This window comes from Pleurodeles waltl, chromosome 3_1, assembly GCF_031143425.1.
Source record: "Pleurodeles waltl isolate 20211129_DDA chromosome 3_1, aPleWal1.hap1.20221129, whole genome shotgun sequence".
NCBI classification, from domain to species: Eukaryota; Metazoa; Chordata; class Amphibia; order Caudata; family Salamandridae; genus Pleurodeles; species Pleurodeles waltl.
In genome coordinates, this window is record NC_090440.1 from 1,912,839,615 (window position 1) to 1,912,854,501 (window position 14,887).

The window sequence follows — 14,887 nt, forward strand, 5'->3', positions numbered from 1 at the left end:
TCCATAACCTGTAGAATTGGCTGTATTTCTGAGGTTTCTTGTGTGGAAGTAGTAATATTTCTATTTGGAGCTTTCGGTTCCAAAGTCTTAGCTGCTGATTGTTTTACTCTGACCGAAATTATCGGCACTGTAAGAGATGACTGGTTTTTCAGTTCCGAAATGGATGTTTGTAATTTTAGGCTCAACACCAGCACAGCTGGGTCAGTCTGTTATGCCGGTGCTTAAACTACTTTGGTCTTCATTCTTGGTGCTGAACCCAAAGGTTGGTCATCCGGACTTGTTTTTCAGACCTGACCACGGCCCGAAAGCAGTGGAGGACCGACGACCAGTGCTGGAGACTTTTTCAGTGTTGTTGGGTGGTGTGATGGGACACGTGTACTCACGTACTGCACTGAAGATACAGGGTGGCTGTCTGTATCAGAGTCGTGGTCAGAGTCTGAATCTCTAATGGAAAGCCCGTACTCTGTTCTTCCTCTTCTTGCGTGTGCTTCTCAACGAAAAAGTCTGGTGTGTCCTCTGTAGACTTAGACGCCATTTCCAGTTGACGAGCTCTTCGATCCTAGAGAGTCTTCTTGGATCTAAACAGCCTGCAGGTGTCGCAAGTCTTCTCTCGATGGTCAGGAGATAAACAGAGATTGCACACCAAATGCTGGTCAGTGTACGGGAACTTGGCGTGACACTGAGGACAGAATCGAAACGGAGTCCGTTCCATCAGCCCAACATTGAAGAGGGCCATAAAACAGCGAGGCTTTTTTTATAGAATGGTAGAAAACATTCAGAAGGCCTGATCCGATATCCACTGGAGCAAGAGGAAACCCTGCCAAACCTGACGGTGGAGAAAAAAACAATCTAACAAAGGACTCAATGCCTATGCGCAGTATTACCGCGAGGAGGAGTCATTCGATCTTGTAAATCGAAAACCTTCATCGAAGAAAAACAAGTTGTAACACTCTAAGTCTAACACTAGATGGCAGACTTATGCAAAGCATGCGTATCTACAGCTACACATGCCATCAAACATATGATTTTGGCACCGTGGGTCTCTACTGGGTGAGCAAGAGGAGTAAGATACACAATAAATAATGTAGGGCTCAAAGCAGAGCCCTGTGGTTCTCCCACTGTCCGTTCTCGAGTCTCAGAGGAAATGGGAGGAACCAATATCCGTTGTCTTCTTTCTTCCAAAAAGGAAAAGAGCCAAATCAGGGCTTGACCCACTATTCAAATTGATTGCAGCCGCCCCAGGAGACTGATATGAGGGACCGTGTCAAAGTCTGCAGATGGGTCTAGCATAATCAGCACTACCTTTTCCCCTGCATCTTAAGTGCCTTTGATGTATTCACTAACCTCCAAAAGTGCTGTCTCAGTACTAGAGTGGGGTCTGAAGCCTCATTGTCTTGGTTGGGGCATTTTATTGTATTCCAGATACGTGGTAGTGATTCACATGCTTCTCCAATGTCTTGGATAATGCTGGGAGCAGGCAGATGGGACTGTAATTAGACTGTGTCCCTGGATCTGCCAATGGCTTCTTCAGCAAGGGCAGAATTTAGACCTGCTTCCAGGAGCTTGGTACCTTGGCTGTTACAAGTGCAGTATTAAGCACTGTATTTACTTAAGGGTTAATTACGTGAGCCACGTAACACAAACAAGTTGGGTAAACAAGGGTCGGATGGAGAGTGTGATTTTAAATTCCTTAAGGCTGTCAAAGAACTTTCTAATGAAATAGGCTCAAAATTAGAAAGTGACACTTTGGTTACTGAGAACCTGCTTATCTGTATCATGTCCAGAACCTCATTGTTGGGCTGGAGGCCGGAGGTTAGACTGGCCGGGATAATCAGTATCTTAGACTGAAAATTAGATATTAACTGTTCACATCAATCAGTCGAGGGAATCTAGGGCAGGCTGCTGGGGCCAAGCTTTTTTTAACCATGGAGAAAATTTCCCTGGATTTATTACCTGCTCCAGCATTTAAGCCTCAAAAATTCTAGTTTTGCTATTTTGATTTCAGCATGATATTTCTTAAGTTCCTATGTAATTTTCTTTCTGTTTCAGACTATAACCTTTTCTCCACTGTCTGTCTAAGACTATACACTTTTTCTTCTCTTTCATGAGAACGTCGGTGAACCAGGGACTAGACGGCTTTGGTTTGCTTCTCACTTGGGAGTGAGTCTGCCACTCTCTTGGGAGAGAGTCTGCCAAGGTTGTGTCTAAGCAGAGTGGATAGGAGAGGGCTTCTGACTTCCCTACTGTGGGTATTTTAATGTGTACATCAGTACCATGCAGTGTTCCTCACTGTCATTCATATATCAGATTCTCAGTTTCCTCGCCCCACCATTTTAGTTTTTTTTTTTATTTCAGCTTGTAATATAGTTGACCATTTTGCAAGCCCTAGTAGCCCTTCCCTCGGCCCCTCACTCCCACTTTCCAACAAAATTTTGCTTTAGGATATCTGCCGGCCTTTGGTGCACAGTGTTCACCTAGTAATGAAAAAGGGGCTTAAAAGCCTCAGATCATTTAGAACTCCTAAGTCGAGTAACTATTTTACAGACGTGACCTTTGTGACATGCCCTTTGCAGCAGAGTTCTAAAGTCAATGTGCCCTAGCGGTATTTTTGTATTAGGGGACCTACTTGAGACCCTGCCTAGTAATCAAGTTTTTGAATACATTCTGTGAGGTTTTTTTTCCAGTCTTGCTTTTATTTTGAATGCAGGGTAAACATAAGAAAATGCCAACACAAAGTTTGTTCCTGATCCAAATGTGGCTTTAATTATCACACAATTATAATTGAAACATTCCAAAAGAATCATATAAAAAAATTCCTGAAAGTGAAACACACTGATATATGTAAAAAAGTAAAGGACTGTGAGGGGAGCGTCTCTGAAATGATAAAAGAACAAAGCGAGTTCCCCCACATTTTAAATAATGCCTGCAATTACATTTTAATAAATGCCTTAGTAAAAAAAAAAAAAAAATTTGATACTGAAATCATAATGTTCCATGAAATATAATTGCTTAAGTGTTGGAGAGAATACCAGGGAAGGAAAACAGGTGAAGAGCTAAACCCCTCACTCTTGATCAGGGGTTACTTGTCAGTCAGCTTTGTTAGGTATCCAAATAAAGTGTAAAGTCCTCCATTGTGCCATGTCTGACACCAATCAACACTGGATGGTGTCGGAAAAAGAAGATTCTTATACACAGTGCAAAGTAATGAGGGTACCTTGTAACCCCAAAAGAGTCATATTTAAGTCCCTACCCACCATACTTCCTCTGTCCTCCACACGGAAGAGTCAATTCCCCAAGAGGTTTCCAACACCTCAAATATGTTTCCTGCCTTCTATAAGATAAATAGTTACTCAGCACTCCTGAAGATGTGACATCTCAAGAGATAATGTGGTACACCCCCAGGGTGTTTTATGCCTGCTTTGCAATATTTTCAGCACTCCCTCACCCCTTTGTAGTTTTTCCAGCTAGCAGAGGGATGGGTGGATTCTGGTCACAAAAGTGCAATTTCTGATTACCTCCTTTCAAAAGTGCCAATGTCTGCTATGGCAAAAAGTGCTCTGAACCTTGAAATACTTTGTAACTAAGTTGTGTTTCAGTCGTGTGAATGCTTTACTGTTGCATGAATCTAGTTCTAAAATGTTAAGTGACAAGATGCTCTTTGTTACGAGGCTTGGCAAATGAAGGACTGAACAAGCCTCTTATTGCTAGATTAAGATCACACAGAGTGCCCGCATACAGAGATTGCAATGACTGGGATTCCTTTGCCGGCTATGAATTCCTTTACCTGCTATCAGGAAACAGGATGTGGGTGGCGTTGCTAGTCTGGGCCTTAATAATTAATATATTGCTTGAACCAAGAAACCATCTGCTGTACCTGTTGACCTCTCATACATCTGGTTCTGAAGGGCACATGGCCTTGTTAATATGTTGCATGAGCCAAGGAACCATCTGCTGTCACGTTGATCTCCTATACTTCTGGTTCTTGAGTGCACAGGCCTGGGTCTGCATATGAATCTAGAGAAGCTACTTCTTTGTTCCCTGTATTTTTTTTCTAACTCAAGAGTCAGAAAATCTCCTTCTTTCCACTTCTTTGGGAATCGAAGAGAGATTCCACTGTAGATACTAAGGGCTCCTCCGGGTAGTTGCTCGAATAATGAGGGTGAGCACCAGAGAATGGCACAGTGCCCCTTTCACATGCAGTAAAGAAACCAGGAGGAGGGAACTAAGTCTTTATCCAATGTCTAGGACAATAGGAGGCAGGGCTTGCTACAACAGGTTCTTACCCCAGAATGTGTACTTAATTCACAGCTATGAGGCCAATGTGCAATAATTCAAGGGCTTATGGAGTCTCAGTCTGGGTAATAGAAATCTGAACTCCTAGAAGGCACACAAGATGATGCATTAGATGCCCCTGGATCGCCTCATGAAAGACATCCACAATACCCATCTTTCTGCCAACTAAACTCTTAGACTTCAAGCTAAAGCTGTGGTACCCGCTTTGTTGTTGTTACTCTGAGCATATATCTACCATTCAGTCATTTCCTTCTGTTGCATGTAAATAAAATGTTTGTGTGAAGTTCCCTGTATGCAATTCTTATTAAGAGGCTTTGTGGTAGACCCTGATGACCTTTACTGTATACACCTGAGAAAGACACAGTGCATTATTCTGCAGGAAGTGCTCGTCTCTACCCAGGGAAGTCTTAGCTCAGGTAGAAGCGCTATTAGGACTATTGAGGCAGTACACCAGTGGGTTACCCTAAAATGTATTTGCTCTACTAACTCTGCAAGTGTCATTTTCATTAACACCAAAACTGCAATTTCCATGCCATCCCCCTGGAGTGTAGGTTCAGGTTCCCCTGCAAAGTGTGATATCCAAATATGCCAAAACCTATCCCTGAATGTCACGGATCCAGCCAGACTAAATCAAAAGATGGTCCTGGTTTCTTCAATCCAGCACTGGCTGCGCTGAGGGCCTCACGGTGCTGCACTTTGGGTACGCAAAACTCAACATGCCAAGCTGGGGAGGGTTACAGGTAGAGTTGGACTCGGCTCTAAAAGAATCATGGCATATTCAACTGCTTGGGGGTGTGGAACAAAAAGAAACAGGATTATTCTCTCTAGCAGCAGGTCATATTTACCTATACAAATACTATGCAGTTCATCACTCCGTGCTGCCTCTGTGAAAGGATGGATAGGGCCCCTCAGCCCTAAAAGCACCACAATGGCCTCTGTCTTCCGGGGGTGTACCACTGCCCCACGTGGCCATACAACCCTGAGCTGAGGGACCATAGAAGCTGGCTGCCTCATTCTGCTGGGGGGGGGGGACGTCTTCAGTCTGCATCCTCATTGTAAGGGGGCTCTCTTAACCCAGCTGTCTTGGTCAGTAAACAGTTGGGGTCAGGGGGCAGGGGTAGGTTTCTGTTGTCCTATACTTTTGTATTACTCTGTGAAACCTCTCTTCTGATTTTCCCAGGGCTCTGTGTGTAGTTTAAACTGATGTATGTGTAAAAGAAATATGACAAGCACTATAGTTAATGCTCTGCTCTCACAGCCTGGCGCCTGACTGCATACTGTTGAAGATTACAGTGTCTCGTGTTACGCAGGAGGGGAGTCAGTCATGCAGCAGGTAAGAGTTTCACAGCCGTCGCCAGAGGGCTGTAGTGAGATGCCACCAGTATGGTGAAGATGGGACACGTATTTTAGAACTGGAGCAACACAGCGGGACTAGGTGTAGGACGGGGTATACAGCCACGTAGAGGGACAGGACTCCACACGGTGGGACAGGGTGTTTCGGGGCCTGTAACTGTACAGCCAATCAGAGGCGTCCAGCAGAGCTGCACAGTGGAGCTTTGGGGCATGTAGAGAAAGAGTTTGATAGGAAGGTGTCAGGCAGAGGGGCAATGAGGCCGAGGAGGGCAGGACGGCGGAGCCTGGGGAAGCAGAGTGCGTGCAGGACTTCATACAGCGGGGTAAGTCATTTCAGCGCACTGAGTCCTGCGGCAGAGAGTTCTACAACAGAACAGAACTGAGGAGCTGAGCAGTCATTCAGTGGGGCACAGTACGTTGCGCAGGACTGGGACTTATACCGCAGGGAGTCACATGACAGAATGGATGACTCCATGGCGGGGACTCCTGCAGAAGGGTGTGCAAATGCACAGAGCTGCAGGAAGAGGTACAACATGGTCTTGCTGGTTCAGTAGGGCCTGAGTTGTAGAGCTGGGCACGAGCCCTACAGAAGGCCAGGCCTCACACAACGCGGCCAGGTGCACTAAGTATCAGGAGGTTTAGCTTAGTCTGCGGTGTCGGTGACCCAGTTTTCCTGGACTCTGCTGTCGACCTTCCAGTGGTGGTCCCCATTGAGGGGAGTGCAGTTCAATGAAGAAAGTTCTTTCGAGCAATTGGCAAATAATTCAAGTTGAAAAAACGACCCTACAACACTTGGCAAAGAGAAGAAGGTAGATAGAGGGTCGGGTTGTCCGCTTCTAGGGACCACTTGTGCTACTGATCCCGGGTCGACGGAGCCTGGGCGTGGAAGGCCGTGGGGAGCACCCAAGAAACAGGAGAGCAGTCTGCCAGGGCTACACAAACGCCTCGTGAGTGGGAGAGCCATTGATCTTCAGGAAGAGCTTGGCATCCTCGCTCTTCTGCTGCCTCTGCCGCTCCAGCCGCCGGCGGTAGCAGATGAGATAGAGAGGCAGGCAAAAGCCCATCATGCTCAGGCCCAGCAGACCCACGTTCACCTGCAGCGAAGAAGGGACCAATGAGCGGACGACACAGTGAAGGAGGGACTTAGAAGAGGACAGGGCAGGAGATAGTAAGAAGAGCAAAAAAACAGAACATGGCACGGAAGCATTAGAGGATGGAAGAGAAAGGCAGAGATAACAGGGTAGGATGAGCTCAGAAAGTGAGTGATTTGTGATGAAGGGAAAGTTGAGAAAGAGGGAATGGATGGGTTGATTAAGCAGTGAGTGAGGGAAATGCAAGGAGGGAGGATGATAAGAACAGGAATCACAAAAAGCACAGATTTGTATCTACAATTCATACACGGTGTTAAAAGCTTCCCTTTTTGCACCTACCCCACACCATTCGTTACAAAGGGAGGCCTTCCAAGACAACCGTTCTTAACCTGGGCCAAGACACCTACTGGCATGTCCTCAACTGTCTAACAAACTCATTTCAGTAGGTTAATAAAGTTTATATACATAGAAAAGCAACATGGCTCCGTACGGAGGATACACATGAATTTGGTATCCTTAGCTTGATAAAGCAAACAGAATCTATTAGAGACGACAGGTGGCCTTACTCGAAGCACAGCTATGGGCTGACCAAAGGAGAGCACATATTAGCACAAAATAATATACTAGAATTTAGCATATTCTTATGTCTCTTAGAAATAAACCAAAAAGAAAATCCCCAAACTTCAGATTAAAATGTCAATTTATTCTACATTTTTGTTTTGTGAGTTAGATAAAATATTTTATATTTGGGGTATTTATTTGATGTATACTTATTTCTACATTTTTGTATGTTGTTTTGAGGGCCAAATTGTGGGAACTGCGTTAGATAGGATAAAAATTGCCTAGGGTTGGTCCCCGGCTCCCAGCAGTGATTCGATGGGGGTCTCCAGAAGTCAAAATGTCAAGAACCAGTGTTGGGATAGGAAGGAAGAATATTTGAACTCCCTGCTTTACACTTGCATTCTCACCAGAAAACTCAGCGCCTGATTTGAATGTTGGCGGACAGAGAAATGTGTTGCAGCGTCGACCGAGTTCCCTCCCCGCCAACATTATGGTCTGCCCACCCTATTTAGAAGCAAGTGGATGCAGGCTTGATGACAGCGGAAACTACTCTGTCTTTACCGTGGTCAAACCCTTTGACATATAGGCCATTAGGATGGGCAGACATACAGCTGATTTTCATTACCCGTCACTACCAGCAAAAACGTGGTGGTAAGGGTCATTGAAAGTGCCTGCTGGGTCAGGAACATTTCTAAATGTGGTGGGTGCCACCTCCGCCAGGGCGACGGAGAACTTTATTCTGTTGCCCCGGCGAAGAAATGGACCGCTCGCCATTATGTAAATGCAGTTCTCACTCTCTTAGCAACTTCCAAAAACATGGATCCACTCAGCCCCATTCCTTTCTCACTTTCGCCAGCACCTTTCCTACCTACCTGCACTAAGTCACTCCAAGCATCTTTACATAGCTAGAGGCTTGAATTCTAAGTTGCAGATTGTACTGCGAGGAGGCGAGTTGGAGACAATCATAGCAGTGTCTGCACTGTGTGGTGTTTGGAAGGACACATTTTGAAGCCTTCATTCCATGCCCTTGTAGGGCAATACAGACTTGCAGGCAACAATAGTGAAATAATGGAATGCAATAATGTGCTTGCGGTTTCCGTACCTCCCTCCCCTGGAAATAAAGCACACAGGAAATGCAAGGTTGCCAAACTTATGAAAGAGATTTTAACGAAGTGCCTAAAAGCACCTATTTGCTGCTTAAAATATAAATGCTTTAAGTATAGCTTTTACGGTCGCCTGCTTATGCATACAAGTCTTGTGCTTTCTTGTGTGTTGCAGTTCCTCATTAAAGGAAAATGTTATCCTGTAAGCACCCTTTTGTAGTATGCAGTGCTGTAGAATCACAAGCGCTGCAGACTCCTGCCATCTAGTGTTGAGCTTGGATGTTTGCAAGTTGTTTTTCTTTTTTTTTAAAAAAAGGCTTTCTAGTCACAGAATGCACTGTGACTACATCCCTAGGAGGCAATACGCATGGTTAGACTCCATGTTGTTTTTCTCACAGTGGGTGAGAGTAAGTATGGAAAAGTGAGTGAACGTAGTATGCTGCACCATGTGTATTGTAGAAGTATGTTGAGAAAAAAGAGATGTGCAAATAGAGACCCATGCTTCTGAGGCGGAGGGTTGGTGCATGTGAATCTACAGTACAACATGCTATGAACACATGCTTACAGCATAAGTAACATTTTCTGTTTGTAGCATGTATTGCTGTAAATACACATCCTATGGATAGACTATAAAACAGTACCCCTACAAGAAGTCACTAGTGTGTGGATGATGCAGATATCTGAGAAAGTCCTTAGTACTGTCTGGCCAATCACATCCTGCTAGCAGGCGAAAATGTCCACGCACTAATTTTTAGTGAATGTATGCTGGGTTGATCAAGTAGCTGCCTTACATATGATATGCCAGCTAGAATGATATTGGCATGGAAGGCCATGATTGCTACTTTCTTGGGTGTATGATACGCTCTGAGGTTAACATGGAGAGCTCTTTCAGCTTTATGGTAGCAGGTCTGGATGCACTTGACTATCCATCTGGCATTTAATAATAAACATCCAAACCCGATGACGAAAAACCAGAAGCTAACATGGAGTTAGTGCTCATGCGCATTGCCTACTGAGGATGGAGTAACTGCATACCACAACTCAAAAGTCTTTCTTTGAAGAAAAACAACTTGCATCCGAGCACAACACTAGATGGCAGGAGTGTGCAGAACTTGTGTATCTACAGTAACACATGACAAAAGGAAAATGTCACTTACCCAGTGTACATCTGTTCGTGGCATTAGTCGCTGCAGATTAACATGCTGTGCATAGTCCGCCGTCTGGTGTTGGGTCGGAGTGTTACAAGTTGTTTTTCTTCGAAGAAGTCTTTTCGAGTCACGAGACCGAGGGACTCCTCCTCCTTTGTTTCCATTGCGCATGGGCGTCGACTCCATCTTAGATTGTTTTCCACGCAGAGGGTGAGGTAGGAGTTGTGTATGTTAGTAATAGTGCCCATGCAATGGAATGAATAAGTATGTACAAGATAAAGGTTAAGGTAATATATTTACAAATGTACAAATGTTGGAGATTACTTCAAAACGGCTACAGGCTCCCGGGGAGGCGGGTGGGCGCATGTGAATCTGCAGCGACTAATGCCACGAACAGATGTACACTGGGTAAGTGACATTTTCCGTTCAGTGGCATGTGTAGCTGCAGATACACATGCTGTGCATAGACTAGTAAGCAGTTATCTCCCCAAAAGCGGTGGTTCAGCCTGTAGGAGTGGAAGTAGTTTGAAATAAAGTTCTTAGTACAGCTTGACCTACTGTGGCTTGTTGTGCAGATAGCACGTCTACACAGTAGTGCTTAGTAAATGTGTGAGGCGTAGACCATGTTGCTGCCTTACATATTTCGTTCATTGGAATATTTCCTAGGAAGGCCATGGTAGCGCCTTTCTTTCTGGTTGAGTGTGCCTTTGGTGTAATAGGCAGCTCTCTCTTTGCTTTAAGGTAGCAGGTTTGGATGCACTTAACTATCCATCTGGCTATACCTTGTTTTGATATTGGGTTTCCTGTATGAGGTTTTTGAAATGCAATAAATAGTTGTTTTGTTTTCCTGATTAGTTTTGTTCTGTCAATGTAGTACATTAGTGCTCTTTTGATGTCTAATGTATGTAGTGCCCTTTCAGCTATTGAGTCTGGCTGTGGAAAGAACACTGGTAGTTCTACTGTTTGATTTAAGTGAAACGGTGAGATAACTTTTGGTAAGAATTTTGGATTGGTTCTTAGAACTACCTTATTTTTGTGTATTTGAATAAATGGTTCCTGTATAGTAAACGCCTGAATTTCACATACTCTTCTTAGAGATGTAATGGCAATGAGAAATGCAACTTTCCACGTTAGGTATTGTATTTCGCAAGAATGCATGGGTTTGAAAGGTGGACCCATGAGTCTTAAGACAATGTTGAGGTTCCATGAAGGAACAGGTGGTGTTCTTGGTGGTATAATTCTTTTTAGGCCTTCCATAAATGCTTTAATGACAGGTATTCTAAACAGTGAAGTTGAATGAGTAATCTGCAGGTATGCAGATATTGCTGCGAGATGTATCTTTATGGAAGAGAAGGCCAGATTTGATTTCTGCAAATGTAGTAAGTATCCTACTATATCTGTTGGAGATGCATGTAATGGTTGAACTTGATTATTATGGCAGTAGCAAACAAATCTTTTCCATTTACTTGCATAGCAGTGTCTAGTGGATGGCCTTCTAGCTTGTTTTAGGACCTCCATACATTCTTGTGTGAGGTTTAAGTGTCCAAATTCTAGGATTTCAGGAGCCAAATTGCTAGATTCAGCGATGCTGGGTTTGGATGCCTGATCTGTTGTTTGTGCTGTGTTAACAGATCTGGTCTGTTGGGTAGTTTGACATGAGGCACTACTGACAGGTCTAGTAGTGTTGTATACCAAGGTTGTCTTGCCCATGTAGGTGCTATTAGTATGAGTTTGAGTTTGTTTTGACTCAATCTGTTTACTAGATATGGAAGAAGAGGGAGAGGGGGAAAAGCGTACGCAAATATCCCTGACCAATTCATCCATAGAGCATTGCCTTGAGACTGCTGGTGTGGGTACCTGGATGCGAAGTTTTGGCATTTTGCGTTCTCTTTTGTTGCAAATAGGTCTATTTGAGGTGTTCCCCAAATTTGGAAGTAAGATTTTAGAATTTGGGGGTGAATCTCCCATTCGTGTACTTGTTGGTGATCCCGAGAGAGATTGTCTGCTAGCTGGTTCTGGATCCCTGGAATAAACTGTGCTATTAGGCGAATGTGGTTGTGAATTGCCCACTGCCATATCCTTTGTGCTAGGAGACACAGCTGTGTCGAGTGTGTTCCCCCCTGTTTGTTTAGATAATACATTGTTGTCATGTTGTCTGTTTTGACAAGAATGTATTTGTGGATTATGATGGGTTGAAATGCTTTCAACGCTAGGAATACTGCTAACAATTCGAGGTGATTTATATGAAACCTTCTTTGATGTACGTCCCATTGTCCTTGGATGCTGTGTTCATTGAGGTGTGCTCCCCACCTTGTCATGGAAGCATCTGTTGTTATCACGTATTGTGGCACTGGGTCTTGGAAAGGCCGCCCTTTGTTTAAATTTAGACTGTTCCACCATAGAAGCGAGATGTATGTTTGGCGGTCTATCAACACCAGATCTAGAAGGTGACCCTGTGCATGTGACCATTGTGATTCTAGGCACTGTTGTAAGGGCCTCATGTGCAATCTTGCGTTTGGGACAATGGCTATGCATGAGGACATCATGCCTAGGAGTTTTAACACCATCTTTGCATGTATTTTTTGTGTTGGATACATGGCTTGTATGACTTTGTAAACATTTTGAACCCTTTGTGGACTTGGAGTGGCTATCCCTTTTGTTGTGTTGATTGTCGCTCCCAAGTATTGCTGTGTTTGGCACGGCAGAATGTGTGACTTTGTATAGTTGATGGAGAACCCTAGTTTGTAGAGGGTTTGTATGACATAATCTGTGTGGTGTGAACACTTTGTTAGGGAGTTGGTCTTGATTAGCCAATCATCTAGGTAGGGGAACACGTGTATTTGCTGCCTTCTGATATGTGCAGCTACTACTGCTAGACATTTTGTAAAGACTCTCGGTGCGGTTGTTATACCGAACGGCAACACTTTGAATTGGTAATGTATTCCCTTGAATACGAACCTTAGGTATTTCCTGTGCGAGGGATGTATCGGTATGTGGAAATACGCGTCTTTTAGATCTAAGGTTGTCATGTAGTCTTGTTGTCTCAACAGTGGTAATACATCCTGTAGCGTGACCATGTGAAAGTGTTCCGATTTGATGTAGGTGTTTAGTGTTCTGAGATCTAAGATTGGTCTCAGTGTTTTGTCTTTTTTTGGTATTAGAAAGTACAGTGAGTAAACTCCTGTGTTCTTTTGTGGACCTGGTACTAATTCTATTGCGTCTTTTTGCAGTAATGCTTGAACTTCTAGTTGTAGAAGGTCTAAATGCTGTTTTGACATATTCTGTGTTTTGGGTGGGACGTTTGGAGGGAGTTGGAGAAATTCTATGCAATAACCATGCCGGATAATTGCTAAGATTCAAGTGTCTGTTGTTATCTCCTCCCAAAATTTGTAGAACTGGCTTAGTCTTCCCCCCACTGGTGTTGTGTGAAGGGGTTGAGTGCCTTGTGAGTCACTGTTTGGCTGGTGGGGTCTTGGGACCCTGAAATTTTCCCCAGTTTCTAGGGAATTGTCCCCCTCTGTATTGGCCCCGAAAGCCTCCCCTTTGGTACTGTCCCTGGTAGGTAGACGGTGTTGTTTGTGAAGTACTAGCTTGTGTGGTTTGACCTCGAAACCCCCCTCTGAAGGTTGTTTTGCGAAACGTGCCAAAAGTGCCTCTGCCCTGCGGGGAATAGTGCGCCCATGGCCTTAGCTGTGTCAGTATCTTTTTTCAATTTTTCAATTGACGTGTCCACTTCGGGTCCAAACAATTGTTGTTCATTGAACGGCATATTGAGCACTGACTGTTGTATCTCGGGTTTGAAGCCGGATGTGCGCAACCATGCGTGCCTCCTTATGGTTACCGCGGTATTTATTGTTCTTGCAGCTGTATCCGCTGCATCCATAGAGGAACGTATTTGGTTGTTGGAGATATTTTGTCCCTCCTCAACCACTTGTTTTGCCCGTTTCTGGAATTCTTTGGGTAGATGCTCGATGCGATGCTGCATCTCGTCCCAATGGGCTCTGTCATATCGCGCTAGGAGCGCCTGCGAGTTAGCGATGCGCCACTGGTTTGCAGCTTGTACTGCAACCCTTTTCCCAGCTGCGTCGAACTTGCGGCTCTCCTTGTCTGGAGGTGGTGCGTCGCCTGATGTGTGCGAGTTGTCTCTTTTACGAGCTGCTCCTACGACAACTGAATCTGGTGGCAGTTGTGATGTGATAAAAGCAGGGTCCGTGGGCGGTGCTTTATATTTCTTCTCCACCCTTGGAGTTATTGCTCTGCTTTTGACAGGTTCTTTAAAGATCTGTTTAGCGTGCCTTAGCATTCCCGGGAGCATAGGGAGGCTTTGATAATTGCTATGGGTGGAGGAGAGGGTGTTGAAAAGGAAGTCATCTTCGACAGGCTCTGAGTGTAAAGACATGTTTTGGAACTCTGCTGCCCTAGCTACCACCTGTGCATACGCTGTACTGTCTTCAGGTGGTGAGGGCTTAGTAGGGTACGACTCAGGGCTATTGTCTGATACTGGGGCATCATAGAGATCCCACGCATCCTGGTCATCTTGGCTCATAGTGGTATGAGCTGGTGAATGTGACGGAGTCTGTGCCGGTGATGTATGAGTTACCGGTGGTGGAGAGGGTGGTGGAGTTACCTTCTTTACCACTTTTGCTTGTGGTGTCTTTTCTTGTGGTTGGAAATCGAGTTTCCTTTTTCTCCTGATTGGGGGAAGAGTGCTGATCTTCCCTGTACCACTTTGTATGAAGATCCGCTTTTGTGTGTGGTCTACATCTGTGGTTTGTAAATCTTCCTCAAACCTGTGTTTGCGCATTTGGGAGGACAGTGATTGTTCCTCTGAGTACGAACTGGCTGTCGGTTCAGTTGCTGGTCGTTTAGGCACCGAAACCGTGTCTTTTGTTGTTTTCGGCTCCGACGAGATTTTTCTCTTTTTCGGTGTCGAACTTTCTCGGCGTCAGCCATCTTCGGTGCTGCTGTCTCTGTGCCGAGCAGCCACGTGGTGCTGTCTCAGTGTCGACCCTTTTCTGCAGCACTTTCTCGGTCCCGAGATTGCTGCGTGCCTGTGTCTCGACCCGAGTCGGACGACCTCGGCACCAGTTCGCCTTTTTTCGGTGCCGATGGACGGTCACCTACTTTATGGGTTGAGCCATGGCCTGTTGGCAGTGGCGTCCCCTGGGCTTTGTCTGTTTTCCCGTGTGGTGCTTGCTTCGACGTCTTACTCACGGTTTCTTCGACTTCGAATGCTTCCGAGTCCAATTCATGGATGGAGAAGGCTTCCTCTTCTTCTCCCTGTTCCTCGAACCCTCGTTGTCCTGTCGGCGTGGACGCCATCTGCAACCGTCTGGCT

At 45.0% G+C, this 14,887-nt stretch overlaps 1 protein-coding gene across 1 annotated transcript in view; it reads right to left on the reverse strand.

Annotated features, from left to right (window-relative positions):
* Positions 1-2,736: 2,736 nt before the first annotated feature.
* Positions 2,737-14,887, reverse strand: part of SLC43A2 (solute carrier family 43 member 2) — a 114,608-nt gene continuing 102,457 nt past the window's right edge. The window contains exon 14 of the mRNA XM_069226110.1: positions 2,737-6,740. Within this exon, the coding sequence (XP_069082211.1) occupies positions 6,579-6,740 (162 nt within the window). The 3' untranslated portion in view covers positions 2,737-6,578. The remainder of the gene's footprint in view (positions 6,741-14,887) is intronic.